Genomic DNA, 15,941 nt, shown 5'->3' with positions numbered 1-15,941 from the left:
TCTTGAACCTCTCTGAGTTGTCGCTGCAGTTTTTGTTCACTTTGCCTCGACTCCGTAAGTTGCCTTTGAGAGCTTTGTTCCCGTTCCTGAAGCTCTCTGATTTGCCGCTACAAATTTGTTCACGCTGCCGCGACTCCGTAAGCTGCCTTTGAGCGCTCTGTTCCCGTTCCTGAAGCTCTCTGAACTGTCTTTGTAAATTCTCTTCGCGTTGCTGCTCATCTCTTAACTGCCTCTGGAAATTTTCTTCACGTGGTTGAAAATCGCTCAACTGTCTTTCTAATTCAGAGGTCCGCGTTGTCGAGTTTGCTTCGCGTAGGTCTTGCATCTTTTCTGAAAAGATAATTCAAAAACGATACAAAGCAATCAAAATCACTTGAGTACCATGGGCAAACAGACTACGTTTTACCAGGAGCATATGATTTCAGTTTACCTAAAGCAAAAAACAATTAAAAACTTTGTCTTTAAAGAAAATGCACTGCATTTCTTCCCTTGAAACTGAGTGACAACTTTGCATAAACGAAATATTGATGAATAAAATGAAATTTAGAATGGTTCCTTTCGCCCAATTGTCACTTAACATTGCTTGTTTTTAAAACGTCTTCAGCTTGCAAAGTTGAGTTCCAACCCTATGGGAGCTGATTTTTGTTCCTCCCCCACTTTTTTTGTTACTTTCCAATGTTAGACAGTAAGTCGTTAGTCGGGAAGGTGCGAAAATACGAAGATTATGGCGCCAATTAACGCGAAATTAGAAAATATCTGAAGAAAAATGTAACATGAACTCGTAATGTAAAAACCTTTAATGCAAAATGCAAAACAGTTTTAACACAAAATGTAACAAGTTTTGAACGCAAATTGTAACAACGTTCTGATTAATTGTATTATCAACTTCGTCCTTATTGTTTTTTTTATTAATTTCAATATTTCAAATAAATTATTGCTGTGGTTGTTTTCAGAATGCAGATCGTTTTTCCAAGAAAGACAATGAACTGCAATGGGCAGCTTGTGTGAGCCAGTCTGTACAAGAGACTGGTCGTGCAAAAGACCCGGAGGGGGGGGGGTACTCCCTATAATGGCCTGTACGGGGAGGCTGCGTCTGAAAGGGGAACCTTTTTCGGGCTTCAGGTATAGATCGTTTTCAGTCACGTGGTCAGCAGCTTTGCAAATTCCTTGGAATAAAAGAAAATTTTAACAAGTGAAAAGGGTACAATTCCCACAGGATTTTTTTGCACACAAACATGGCCGCCGATTCATTGTTTTGTACACCAATATGGCAGCCATGACGTCATGTGAAAACTATCTTTATGAAGGGTTAGGGAATTTACTCGTTGAAGTATACGAAAGGGTAGGGAAATCTGTGATTTAGGTCTGTGAAAGGGTCCAATGGGCTTTATAAAGTCGAGATAACGTTCCGTTTTGTGATTAATTCATATTAAAACGACAGTGCATTTACAGCAGTTAAAATGGTTGCAATGTTCTAAAAAAGAAATAGAAAGTATGCCAAAGGGGTACCTTTTTCGTGAAAAATCGTATATAAAGGGCAAGGGGTCGGATCTTGAGGCGGAGCCTCCCGGCATAAAAATTTGTTGAGTACCCGCCCCCCCCCCCCCCCCCCCCCCCCTCCTATGAGCTAAAAGATGCCTCAAACGTCAAGTCATATCTATGCTGACCATTTATTTCATCGATATCGGTATGAATTGTCATATCCTTTGTGCTGTGAGTGGAGGATTAAAGGAGGAGACTGCTAGACTGCTTGCAGCATGTATAGTTTTATACAATGTAAATTATGAAGGAATTATTGCTGAATGCCCCCAATAGAGATAGGTACTAGGGATGGTCATTGATTTCTGATTGCCTGCGATCAGGCAATCAGAAAAAGGGAAGAACGACCGCCTGATGGCAGGTTAGGGTGATCACTGTCAAAGGTTCGTCACATCCTTGGTAGTTCTTTTACGTCCCACAGAGTCGAATTATGTGAAAGTGCTGTGAGACGGGAGGGTCTCAATGGTGTTTGTCATCAACCGTCAGAAGATTAGGGAACTTAAGAAAGAGACGTTAAACCGGCGACGCCGACCGGACTGGCAGAGAAAGCTTGGAACTAAGGCAGCCGTCTCTTGCCGTCCCGTTACATAAGATCGAAGTGAACTCAGAAGGACGGCGCCTTAGCAGCTAGAATACCGAAGAGGAAAATATGGCTTCGCATAAAGAATTAAGAGAATTACTATTTGCTGTGCAGACAACATGTATCGGATGAAGAGTTTCTCGTTTTGTGGGAAAATCATGAGTCAAAAAATCCAGATTTTCTTTGGGACAGTTACGATCCGTTCACGCTCGAAAAAATGCGGGATGAAGCTGAGTGCAAGGCAGAATTTCGGAATTTCGCGTTGAAAAACAAATGATCTCCACAGGCGAAGCCTTGCATATTCCAGGAACATTAAAATGATACCAAGGAACCGTATTCTTAGTTTGGTATTGAAATAATTCCCGGCAAATACTTAATTGCATGCAACAACAACAACGACAACAACAACTTTATTTCAGTATTCCCACGTTAGTACATGGTATTACCTGCTATTCTAAATAATTTTCAATGCGTTTCATTTGTACAATACTCTAAGGACAAGAGTGAACTAAAAACACACAATTAAAATATATTAGTTCATATTTTTTGTCTGGATACTTTTTATTTGGCCAGTAGGACAATTTTGTCCATGTAAAGCGAGTGTAGCTAAATGTCGTGGGTCGTGGGTAGTGGGTAGATAATGTCGTGGGTCGTGGGTGTGGTGTGGGTAAATGTCGTGGGTGAAAAATAGTCTTCCAAAAAAAATAATACAAATTACAAAATTAAATAGCAAAAAGTTATAAAATTCATGAAACGAAAATCTCCGAGTACAAACCAGTCCTATTCCCCTTCCCCGCGGTCAGCAAACGAATGAGCGAATCTTCTAGTACAAACGGGCTTTAAAAAGGGATTTAGGTAAAAAATAAAAGAAACTCTGTACACTATGTAGACCTGGAGCAGGCTAGAGAAAAACTGGAAACTGAACTGCTTTTTCTCACAGATGTCAACATTCGTGACTGAATAAGGAATGTTTAAGGAATGATATTGCGAATCGTTACAGCAAAGATTTTGTACACAAAACAAAACAAAAAAGAATCGCGAAAATTGTATTTCCGTACGGCAATAAAATTTTCGTACAGTCTAGCCCCTTAAATTGAAATGTTAGGAATGAAGGTGTTTCCTTCGTAAGGTAAGGGACCTAAAACTTCTTTAAGGGACCGACCATTAAAAAAGTTATGGGAAAGGGGAATTTTCGAACCGCAGGAATTTTGTTTTTTTCGTTATCAAATTCCTTGTATGAATTTGTTTTAGGCCATAGCATGAATATTTTTTTAGTATTAATTGGCGCGCCTGAATTTTTTTCGTTTAATTTTCCCTTGCGCGAATATTTTTTTTGTACTTCGCCCGCCCTCACCATAATTTTTCTAATGGTCCGTCCCTAAGAAAGACTTCTATCCAAAAATATGAATTGACTATTTTCCAATTCCCCATAATACACTCTGTCTGCCCCCCACATTTTGCATAACTTATTGTCTTAAAATGCTCTTAGGAAAATGTAATACTCCCAGGAGCATTTAAAAACAATGGTTTATGCAAAATTTGGGGGGCAAACAGAGTGTATTATGGGGAATTGGAAAATAGAGAATTACCTCAAAACTGTGAGTATGTCTAAATGTCGCGGGTCGCGACTTGCGGGTAGAGGTCGCGGGTGCGGGTGCGGGTGCGGGTTAAGGTCAAGGGTTAACATAAATCACCAAATTTAACATTAAATTGTTAGTAAAATAAAGGGAAATTTGATTATCTTTCAAAGAAGATTTGCAATACTTCAAGCTAACTAAGGGCGATACAAAGGAAAAAGTCACTAAAGAAAAATCCACATGATTAAAACTACATTGGCTAGTTAAGATTGCACTAAGTAACCGAGCTACCTGCGTTTGGGATTTGTTGGGGAGGAGATTAAAGTTCTGATAGAGAAAAGAAAAGTATCAGTGGATATGTGATGACTTGTCTTGGTAGTTGATTCAAAAAACCCTCCGGGGATTTCACCCACTCCCTTACCTTGTACGCCCAAGGGTTTAAGGGTACTAAGTTGCAATAGTACAAGAAAGTAGTTGGCCTTTTGCTGACCTCTATATTACCTATATGTAGCAGCGAAGTGTATTGAAAAGGGAGTGTAAAAATTCAGTGCCCGCCTTAAACAGCCGAAACCTTATCGGACTGAAAAACTAACTTTAACTGATACTTCTTTTTTTCTTTTTTCTGCAAATCAAGACAAATACAATTAATTTGGGTCGCATAAATGCGTAATGTCCCAGTAGGTTTTTTTTATCATTACCATGTTGCGAGTGATCAGTCTTGAATCTTGTTTCCTCCATGCCTAGTACATTTCTATCTTCATTTTTGACATGTCTTTTATACAGTTATGTTGTGAAAGGGGAGCCAAGTCCCACGTAGCTAAGGAAATGTCAGGAAGAGGCCGAAGAAGAGGCCGTGACGAACAAGGCAATCAAGGAGTTGGATATTTTCGTTTCATAAATATTTTACAACTTGTTTCTATTTATTTTTTTTTCAATTATTTTACTTTATCATTTTTTTTTCTATACCCACGACATTTACCCACACCCACACCCACACCCACGACCCACGACCTCTACCCATTACCCACGACCCACGACATTATAAAGCTTCATTCATGTAAAGCTCACTTACGGTTGGCTGTTTGCCAAGTTGGATCTTGACCCTGTGACATGAAACATAGAAACATTCAAAGATGTAGTAAGTTTAGATGACAGAGCTTGGAAATCGAGCTTGAAATGTGACTCAAAGAAAACAAGGACAATTTACGAACGATAATCTGCAAAATTTTGGTTGCTAAACGCAACAAACCTGATTGAATGAAAGTTAAATACTCACGTTTTCGCCACAACGCCAAACAGACCAGTTTCAAGTCGCCGACGGGACCACGACAGCAAGGTGGTGAGCAAGAGCATGCGCAATATCCAACAAATGATGACGTCATGTCCGGTTGAAGTTGCCGTCGCCCCGAAAACGTCTCTATATATCTGAAGCTCCCTATTCAGCAACCATCAACCGTCAAAAAGATTTTTTTTTTTACCTTCAACTGTCAAACTGTATAAAGATTAACGTTAAAAAAGGTTCAATGTATTTCAAATTTCGCTATTAGTTCAGCTGATCTTCACGGGATTCTAGCTCCTAAAGAATTTATATATAAACTGGAAAAACACAACAGTTCATATTAATCTATACAGAAGTTTATATTTACTTTTAATTAGCTTTTGGACTCAACAACGCCAATTCTCAATGATCGTCAACCGTCAAACGTTTTTGGTTTTGGGGAAGGGATGGCGCAGTGGTGAGAGTGATTGTCTCCCACCAATGTGGCCCGGCTTCAAATACCGGCGTCAACGCCATATTTGGGTTGAGTTTGTTGTTGGTTCTCTCCTTTGCTTCAAGAGGTTTTTCTCTGAGTACTCCGGTTTTACCCTCTCCTCAAAAACCAACGTTTCTAAATTCCGATTTGACCAGGACTCAGGTAGACGATGAACCACTTTGTGGATGTGCTATCTGCAAATTTATTTATTATTTGACCGTCACCCATCAAAATTGGTAAAAAATAACGATTAATCGTCAAAGCTACCATCCCAGAAGACACTCTGTTCCATGAGGTACTCAAGGGACGTTTTGATAGAGGTGTGCCGCCGAGGCGCGCCTTCAAACCTTGACCCCGGTTAAAGACAAAAATCGTTCATTTTTCAACCCTGTTTAATAAAAGAGAAAAGAGACCCTATTTTATGACCCTAATTTGTTATTTTTTTGCATCCAGAATCGAAAAAACATTACGGAATTAGATGTTTTGGAATAAAAATTGTTGGTAGCACATATGTAGATTACTCATCGCAAACCGTCGCATTAATTATTTGGAAAGGCTTCCGATCCGAAATGACTCTCTCCTCAAGAACGCTTATTTATAAATAGTGAAATTGTATACCCTGTTTAACACTCAAAAACCCTGTTCAGCGGTACAAACCGGCCCACTTAGGCCAAATAAGGCCAGTAGCTAGCTCCCCACGCGCGTCGAGTATCTATCTGCGTGTAACGAATTCGGTATCTCAGTGAAGTTTCCATATTGTTGACGAATCCGGAAAAATCGACTCTATCGTAAATGTAGCCTTTAAATAATGTTTCAAGTGTCCTTGTTGTTAACAAAATGAACAGTTACAATTGATGTAAATGTAATGCAATATATAGGAGGATAAAGGAGTGTTCCATAAACTTTACGCGCGCAGGAAAACATTCTATTTTGTCTTTATGACGACGGGTTTTTTATCGTTCCACGTCGCTAAACAAGTTTAGTCGTGTTGCGCTTTGGAAAGAGAAAAGTTATTCTTGACAAAATGAAAACGTTTTTAATCCACATAATTTCCTCCTAACAATGTGAGGAACTTCGACTGCTTCGGGAAATTTCAACGAGGAAGGTAAAACTTGTGTTATTTTCACATCTGTTCTCTTCGCGTTATTTTCCTCGATGGCGTAAGCTTGTAGCAAAAGTACAGGGCACGCGCGAAATTCGTTACTTTCCCAGGCTAACTTTGCTTTTGCCTTTAAGTTATCAAACTACTGCGCCAACTTTTCATTCAAAAGTGTTAGAGCTTCTTTAATTTGTGTAGGATTAAAATTGTCTGGTTGTCGTTGAAACTGAACTCGCATTTGTTTGGACGATTTTGCTTCCATGGTTACTTGTTTCTAAGGATCGGAAGCGATTCTGGCGAGCACAATCGAAGTTACTTACGACGTCAAGTTCCGTTATTTGTTTCCACAAAGTTTAAAACACTTTTCAAAGCTTTTTTAACAGCTTTGTTGTAATCTAGTTGTAGCCGTGGGATTTTGAGGCTCAATTTAAGTATTAGCACATACTTTCACACGGTTTATACCTGATCAGCTGCATTTAAGTCGTTTAAATTCAAGGTGCCTTGAAAAGCTTTCAGGGATAGTTGTTCCGCCGCTAACTTTAAGTAAAGAAAAAAGAGCTCTTCTCTCTATGAAATAATTCCAGTAAGTTCTAATTAGAGAGAGATGAGAAATAGAGACTTCGATATAATTTTCTGTTTTCTTTGTTCATTGGGCAGGCCTGGCTTTTTATACTGATTTGTTGTGTTGCTTTTTTTTTTTAATTTCCGTTCAGTTAATTGTGCTTCTTTCTTTTCATAAAGGAAATTTTTGCGAAGAAATCTAGTCCATCAGTGAACTCAAGCTTGTTCCTTGCAAGGCTGTGGAATAGAGGTTTGGTATCTGTTGGCTTACGTAAGCCAAGTAATGTTCGACGGCAAACAGCAAAACGGCCACAGTATCAGCGACTTGCAGATGTACCAATCAGCGTGTTTGAGATATGCATGGCACAGGTAAACAAAACTGGTCCGGTAAGTAATTTTTCTTGTAGTTTGTTGTATTGCATTGCACTGAGAATGTGTACGAAAATTCCTTTAAGCTTTTCTCTTGATAAATTGTAGGTTTACATTTGGGATGCTGTAAAACATGCTAACAAACTCAACCTTATGTATGATTTTCGTATATTCATAACTTCATCATTAAACTGAACCTTTGTAATGTAATCTTTTAATCGAGGAAAAAAATACCACCTATGTGTTGTTGCTTGATCTGAACGCAGCTTTTTACCGTCATTTCGAGGTTTGCAACGATGGAGATAACCCCTATTAAATAAGGCATTCGGGTCGAGACAATTTATGTAATAGTTAGAATTGCAACTTCGCCCTTTTCCCTGTTTTCGAGTAAACCCAGGATGAGGACGAACCAGTATTTGGGCCGCGGGGACTGGGCCAAGATTGTTCTACATGCATGTATGTTACATGTACAGTATGCATTTAACTAAAAGTAATTTACACTCAAGGAATAACCTATTTAAGGTTATAGCTTATAATTATGTTAATCAAATCTGTCTAACTTCCTTTTTTGCTTGGGAAACATTATTTTGCACAGAGAAAGCTGCCAGACGCGAAGCTGAATCACAGTGGATTACTACAAAGCTGTGGAACAAGGACTTGGCGGCAACCATGCGCTTGATCAGATCAAATGAAACTCAGAAGAAGGCTCGCAATCTCACAAATTGTAAGTACTTTGATGCACTCTCCTTCATAAGTTACGATCACTTTTCAACTCCTAATTCTAAAAAAAAAAAAAATTAAAACTCTCCCAGCATATTTCGTCTTGGAAAATATGCATCAATCGATCATTTTGTGACGGACGAAACTGATTTGAAAGTGACTGATCAATCTTTGTTTTGTTTGTTTGTTGCTTAATTACTATACGAAACTATTTTCGTTCATAGTTTAAAATAAGATACTTCCGAAAGTTGTTATATAACAGTGGAAATATTTCTGAGATAACAATGCTTATACGAAAATACGCGCATTAGATAAACCGGTCCGTGATTCTCGCAATCTGTTTCTTGACTTTTCTCGGTAAAATTAACTTTTGCAAGTCACAGACTTATTTTTACGAAAAAAAAGGAAGTGAGTAGACCCCACAGTTTGTGAAGTAATTTTTTAAACCTGTTGTTCGTTTGTCCTGTGTTTGTGTTTTATTGGTTGTGCATATTTATTACAAATTTCTTATTATCGCTCAGATCTCTTTCTAGTCTATTTGACAAGAATTACAACCACAATGATTAATTGGACCTGGCAGGACACGTTTGATCTGACGACCATTCCTCAAGCTCACATTATAAACATCATCACCTGATTAATTCGAATGTTCATTCGAAAATGGAGGTAAGAGAACACATGATGAGTTTTTAATGTTTGCCGCAAAGTTGCCAAATTTCTACGTTCCCTTAAAGTAAAGGTCGCACTACACTATCGGTCAAATACCTGGAGACTTTATAAAGCTAAAGGATACGAGCCATGGTTGTTTGGGAGTTTCTGGACATGAATTTGTTTGTAAATGTGAACTTTTGTTTTTAAAATGGCAATGAAAAATTCAGTGCCAAATAGCAAATAATTTAGATTTCTTACATAAGTCCATATAGACTATGATAATGGCGCAATACTGCCTTTTTATGGCCCATATAAGGCTAGTTTTTTTGTGCAAGAAGAGTTTGCTAGGAAAATGAGTGAAGACCGCCATTGTTTCCGGCCACTGGTCCGTCTGTTAGTTTTTTTTAAACATTTATGTCTGCACTCTCTTTTTGTAGTTGCATATGTGATATGTAATCGCCAAACTAAAAACCAAACAAGACTAAAAAGACTACGAGTAGCCACCCATTTGTCTTCAGGGATAGTAGAGCGAGCGGAACACGAGCGCGCGTGAAAATCACCCCACGTGGGAAAGGCGAGACGCCTTTTCTCGCGTGGGGTGATTTTCACGCGCGCTCACGTTTCGCTCACTTTACTATCCCTGAAGACAAATGGGGGACTACTCGTAGTCTACGACTGAAACTACTAACCAACCAAAACTTCCGCGACATCAAGAAACACCCATTCAATTCTAGTCCTGATCGACACTCTTTTGAGCGAAATTGACTATACATGTGTACCAAGAGAGTAGAACGGGGCTATATTCTCTAGCTCTTGCTAGACCAAGAGAGTTAAAAAATAGAACAAAAAACGCGGTAACAATAAACAAGATGAAACAACGAATGTTGCAAAAAACTAAGATTTTAAAGACTTTGCGTTTCGTAATCTCGACTCTCTAAAGGAGAAGCGAAAATTTTGATGTCAAATCGCATTCTCTTTATCATATTGGATAAAATGCTGTACTGAACTGCACAGGAAGGGTAACACGATACACATTTTGATCTTTAAGGGTATCGACGGAGGTTATATTGATAGAACTGTGCTAAAATTATTCAAAGGGACACATAGTTGGTTCGACATTGTAGAATGCTCAAAACAGCCCCACCCAACCCCCCCACCCCCACCTTCCCCATTCTCACCAAACTGACCCAGGTTCAAAGAAAACTGTCCGTAATTAACGTTGGGTGTCCGTACAGTGGGGTTCTAGTGACATAAAATTTATTTTCCCTCAAAGGGCTACACTAGAATAACACTAAATCTAAATCTTTGTCGGGAAATGGGTTTGTTCACTCGTGCAAATGACGTAACAGTTGTTAAAGTATTTGCCCTTCACAGTTCCACCAGCTTGGTTCGTTACACCAAGAAGCTCTTCAGAACAAATAGCTGGCTCACATTGTGTTTCATGCTTTCCGAAAAAGGCATAGCAACAAAGTTTTCATCGATACCGATTCCTGCAAGGTTCTCTCCCAAGTCAACATGTAGTCGATACCACTATTTATCAGACACAGGTCCGAATGTTTTTTAAAGCTCACTCCTTATAGGCATTTGAACAACCACTACTTTGCAGAAACAGGTCTGAATCGAAACACTTGGGACCATATTCATATATGATAAACACGGATTTAGACGGTTTTAATACGCTGTCAAAAGTTATGAAACGTATTTTCTCATTAGCGTTAGGTTGGATTGATGTGAGATGCAGTACAAGAAGAAGTACAAGTAGACGCTGCAGTAACATGCTTAAGATCGTTTAGTTGGTTCCGTCAGTAAAAACTTTTTGCAATCTGCAGCGCCCTTCGTTTTTGTCGACACATGCGCTCTCCACATCAAGCTAAACCAAGCGACATTCATTTGAAAAAATTCAAGTTAAAATGTACCAGTTTTGTCTCTTAACAATTAATTACAAGTCTTTTAATTAACTGCAGACTCGCAGTGTTTTAGTCACTGAAGACTACCGGTAGCTTTTATCCTCAACGTGATATTTCCACCTTCAACCTTAATTCACTGTTTGAACGGGTAAACTTCCGCATTAATTGTCTTCGGGATTTCCATAATAAACAAAGGCTACGTATTTTGCATAGGCGGGAGATGGGCTAGACTGTTTCAAAACAGCTTCTTAGTTTGCAAAGATCAAAGTATTGCTTTTAACTTTGTTCAGAAATTCTAAAATGCAATTTTTTTCTTTCTTGATGAAATGAGAAATAAAAACACGTTCGGCAAAAACACTTCCGCTTTTACTTACTAGCACTATGCCAAGTCTTGCCAAAACACAACGCACAACGACCATCAAAAGAAAGAAAAGATTGAACCTTGGACAAAAATAAGAATCGAACAGAAATCACTAAATCCTCTGGTCAAGTTCGTCTGCAAAACAGCGCTGAAATCCTTGTTCAGGGCTCCACCAGTGTACCATGATTTGAGTACGCGCTATGATTGGCCAGTAACCTACTGAAAAAGCCATTGCTAATTTGTTAATCAGGTGGAAGAGAACTGAATCGAAACGCATTTCCGGTAATTCGTTCAGTCCGCTGAGGGCTCAGAACAAGGATCTCGGCTTTGCTTCACAGACGTCACTAACCGGATTAAGATTACGTCTGCGACGCAGGCTACATTATCTACTCCTATCTTTTATTTATATTGCGGTCTATTTCGGCTGTATGACCTTCATAAGTTCCAGCATAAGAAAGTAATACTGAATATTAAAATGAAAAAATATATTTTGTAAGTAACGTATTACATATGTAAAAATAGCGCTATTAGTTCTCATTGTTGTTAGTCTAACGATCATAGAGATACTTTTAAGTTTTTTTGTATCTCTTTCGGATATGAATTAAAATTCATATCCGAAAATCCAGCCGTGCTAAATCTTCAGGAACTGTTCAGTGCTATTTTTACCAAATTTTTGTCAAGTAAGGGCTATGCTCAGCCAGTGACCGGTGGTACCTGGCGCCTTAATCTTGCTCTTGGGCATAAAATTTTTTTTTTCCTAAACATCATATTCTAGGCACCCTGAATTTCACAATCTTCACAGGCTCAAAGCACCGGGCCCTCTTCAATTTTCATATCACAGCCATCACAGGCATTCAATACAATACAATACAACAATAAGCTTTATTTGCATGACCATAACAAAGTATTACAGTATTGCAAAAGCTACTTGAAATTACTTATTGATTCCTTGTAAATTAAACATTTAAAATAATTTGAAACTTATCAATCATTGTTTATTTCTAACCATCAGTAGGATTAATTATTCCGGAGATAAGTTTGTCTCTCAATTCAAAGCAAGTTGATATAAATGAAATTAATTGGATGTTAATAAAATAGTCAGGAGAATTCATCAGATGTGATAATAAGGACTCATGTGATTGTAGTCGCAGAAACGGTATTTTAGGATCTAGTTTAGAGAAGAACATATCTCTTATGGAAGAAAAACTTGGACAATCTAATAAAAAGTGAGTTTCATCTTCAATTCTGTTACAATTGCAGAGATTGCATAACCTTTCGTCACGTGGTAGATTGTCGTATCTACCTGTCTCAATCCTAAGTTTGTGACTGCTTATTCTCAGTTTCACTAATGTTTTCCTAGAAGGGTTCTTTCTTGTTAAATCTAGGTAGACAGAAGGGCTATAATTCGTTTTGATTTTATTATAAAAGTTAAGTTTTTGTGAATGTTGAAGGGTATTCAGATAATGTGAAAGGCGCAAAGAAAAGTGCGCGCCACTCCCCACGATCTGAACGACTACTGGAACAGGCTGAGGGAACAGCTTTGCCAGTAGGTTATAAAACTTTCCAACAAACAGCAGATTATCAATGATTTGGTGTACCGTTGGTTCTACAATTAAGATGATACATCGGCATCTTTCAGTTCATCGATTATCTCCTGCATGGTTGGTCTCGGCCCAGGATCTCTACGCAGGCATCGCCGTACCAGGCCGCGAAACACACCGTTCGTTACAAGCACGACTTGTTCTTCACGCTTACTAGGATCTGGAAGTTCCCGGATGCACATTTCACAAAGAAGAACACCAAAGCTGTACACATCAACCTAAAAGCAATCATAATACATGACATTACTTATTAGTTGTGTACTGATTACAAAAGGAGTTAAGGTAACACGAGAGGGAGGAACTCGAGAATTCAAAATAGATGATTATCGATAAATGGATAAGAAAAGCCTAGAAAAGAGAAGATTCTTAAAAGGCTTCATGGTACGTTATTGGCTTAAATGTTTTGTTTCTAAAAATACTAATTAACTTTTGCTATCCCGTGACTGTTGCCTTTAGAGACAAGAAGGGATGAATTAAAGAATCCAATTACGTGGACCAAATCCATGAAGAAGATATGTATAAAAGAGTGAAAAAAGTGCAGAACAAGGTACAAAGACTCCTCACAAAGATATAGTCATTTCATATGTATTGTTTATGGAGTGGACATCACTTATCACTTCTGCCACTGTTAGCCTTGCTGTACAGTTTTAGTAAGTAAACAGTCTTGAATATTTACTTAAACTTACCTTGACTGTTTGGTTTGATGTAAGTGCTTCAGGTGCACTGTAAATCATAGCTCCAGGAGCCACTGTCATGGTCTGCTGTATAAAATTAGCAGTACCGTAATCAGACACTTTGGCTCTCCATTGGTCACCCTGTCGCCATAGCAACACATTCGCACTGCTGACGTCACGGTGAATGATAGGCTCTGGTTTCTTTCGATGAAGGTAGTTCAGGGCACGTGCTACATCCAGAGAAATGACGGCTATTTCTGTCTCGGAGAGTTGCCGCTGCTCCAACAAAGTGCGTAGACTTTTCTCCATCAGCTCGGTCACAAACAGAGGAGTTCCCTCATCTTTCGTGGCGCCGATAAACTGTAGTAAGTGAGGATGGCGGCATTTAGAAGCGATATTCATTTCTCTTTCAAACAGATTTATGTTATGAGGAGAAAGAATCAACTCATGGATCTGCTTCACTGCTACAGTACAGCCACAATACGTTCCCTCATTGACAATTCCCCATCCTCCCCTCCCAAGGTATTTCTCTGTGATTTGAATTTCGTCGCGGGGAATAACCCAGTCACGTGTTTCCTGGTTCCGCAATTGATTTATTGTTTCCTGTGCTGTTGAAAGACTTAACTGTAGTTCAGAAACTTGTCCTCGGCAATTGGTCAAATGCTGTCCTATCTCTCTTAGTTGCCGCTGCAACTCCACCAGCTGCCTCTGGGAATTTTCTTCACGTTGTTGAAACTCCGTCAGCTGCCTCTGAGAATTTTCTTCACGTTGTTGAAACTCCCTCAGCTGCCTTTGAGAATTTTTTTCTCTTTCCTGAAGCTCTCTCAACAACCGCTGCATATTTTGTTCACGTTGTTGAAACTCCATCAGTTGCCTTTGAGAATTTTTTTCTCGTTCCTGAAGGTCTCTCAATAGCCGCTGCATATTTTGTTCATGTTGCTCAATATCCGTTAGGTGGCTTTGAGAGTCCTGATACCGTTCTTTAACCACTCTGAGTTTCCTTTGTAAATCCTGCTCGCGTTGCTGCATCTCCCGTTTCTGTCTCTGGAAGTTTTCCTCACGTCGTTGAAAATCCTTCCACTGACTTTCTATTTCTGAGGTTCGCCTTGGCGAATTTGCTTTGCGTAGATTTTGGTTTTTTTCTAAAAAGATAATTCATGATAAAAAATAAAACAAGGCAATCATGAAAATCACCAAAGTAACATGGGCAACCCGATTAAGTGTCACTTAAAAAAGAAAAATTAAAAATTTTGACGTCAAAGAAAATTTTAAATGTACTGTGTTCCTCTCTTTAAACTGAGCGACACATAAGCTTAAGAGATACTGATGAAGAAGATGAAAATCAGAATTTCGTTTCGCTCCGATTGTCACTAAATAATTATGGTTTGCTTGTAAACTCAAACAAAATATTGAAATGTGTGTCCAAGAATAGCCCCTTCTTTGAACGAGCTCTCATTTTTTCGTTCAGATGAACCTTAAATCAGTCGATTTGATATCAAAACGTTTCGACACGATCCAGTCCGAAATTGAAATCACGCCCGCATTTTTACTCTAACTGCTTATCCCATAGGACGTTGCATCTTTTACCGCACAGCGGAAACAGTTTTTACCAATTGCCAATCTTGAGAGAGCTTCAGGAACGAGAAAAAAATTCTCAAAGGCAACTGATGGAGTTTCAACAACGTGAACAAAATATGCAGCGGTTGTTGAGAGAGCTTCAGGAAAGAGAAAAAAATTCCTAATTCCTAATTCTGTTAGTGACATGTCCCCTCCCCACTACTTTATCGGTCTTCCTCTCTCCTTTTCTCATCTATCTTTCCCTCCAAGATGATCTTTCCCAAGCCCTAATTTGTTTACATTGGACATTAAGCTTTTGTTTCTTTTAAAAAAGGTAACTTACGAGTTCAAAAAAACAATACACTAAATCTGGAGTGCAAAGACATCCGTGATGAGTTTTTAGAAAACCTGAATTTTTCCATATAAATTTTCTGTAATTTTGATACTGTGGAATTACAGAAAATGTATGGGAAAATCAAGCATCAAATATATGAATTCAGGAAGAATTAGCGGGCTTTGAATTCCAATACAAATCTTTGAATTTCCCTCCATCTTGCCCTGATTACCTATGATGCCGTGACTATGAGCGTGAACTCCTCTATACGAGCCCACATCGCTGAGGTCTGTCTTTTGTAACCTCATACTAGATTAAACTTTTGTAAGTGCATTTTCTGTTCTGCACGATGAGGACTAAGGATGTGTTGCGAGATTTGCAATTGCTATTAAATTTGCATTTGCATGTCAGCATTTGTAATTTGCTCTTTTAATAGTAATAAGCTTATGTGTTACATTAAGATAACTATTTCAGAGAAAACTCTCCTAATATGTGTAATAAACAGCTCACGTCTTAGAAAGTGCTTTGTACAAGGTCATATTCACGAGTTGTTTGTGTCAAAAGCTCTCACTCGCTCGTATCTCGCTCGTTCGGGTTTTGACACAAACAAGCTCGTGAATATAACCCCGTACAAAGCACTTTCTATGACGTAAACTA

General features: G+C 38.7%; 1 protein-coding gene and 1 long non-coding RNA gene across 2 annotated transcripts; one reads left to right on the top strand and one right to left on the bottom strand.

The window, feature by feature from the left end:
• The first annotated feature begins 6,427 nt into the window (after window positions 1-6,427).
• Window positions 6,428-8,791, top strand: LOC140928113 (uncharacterized). Its single transcript, XR_012164613.1, has 4 exons — window positions 6,428-6,555; window positions 7,291-7,479; window positions 8,075-8,203; window positions 8,721-8,791. It is a non-coding gene; the product is annotated as an uncharacterized lncRNA (long non-coding RNA).
• Window positions 8,792-12,575: 3,784 nt separating this feature from the next.
• LOC140928095 (uncharacterized) lies at window positions 12,576-14,529 on the bottom strand. The gene is made up of 2 exons (XM_073377815.1): window positions 13,406-14,529; window positions 12,576-12,937 (listed from the first exon to the last, which is right to left on the bottom strand). The coding sequence occupies exons 1-2, from the start codon at window positions 14,420-14,422 to the stop codon at window positions 12,731-12,733; spliced, it is 1,224 nt and encodes a 407-aa protein (XP_073233916.1). The 5' UTR covers window positions 14,423-14,529; the 3' UTR covers window positions 12,576-12,730.
• Window positions 14,530-15,941: the final 1,412 nt, after the last annotated feature.

Source organism: Porites lutea, chromosome 2 (assembly GCF_958299795.1).
Source record: "Porites lutea chromosome 2, jaPorLute2.1, whole genome shotgun sequence".
Classification (NCBI taxonomy): domain Eukaryota; kingdom Metazoa; phylum Cnidaria; class Anthozoa; order Scleractinia; family Poritidae; genus Porites; species Porites lutea.
This window is presented reverse-complemented; position numbering and strand designations above follow the sequence as displayed.

Excerpts from the sequence above, each read along its gene's own strand:
- LOC140928095 (XM_073377815.1), bottom strand. The coding sequence starts at position 14,422 with ATGCAGCAACGCGAGCAGGATTTACAAAGGAAACTCAGAGTGGTTAAA. Across the intron at positions 12,938-13,405 it reads CATCAAACCAAACAGTCAAG|GTTGATGTGTACAGCTTTGG; the intron begins GTAAGTTTAAGT and ends GATTGCTTTTAG.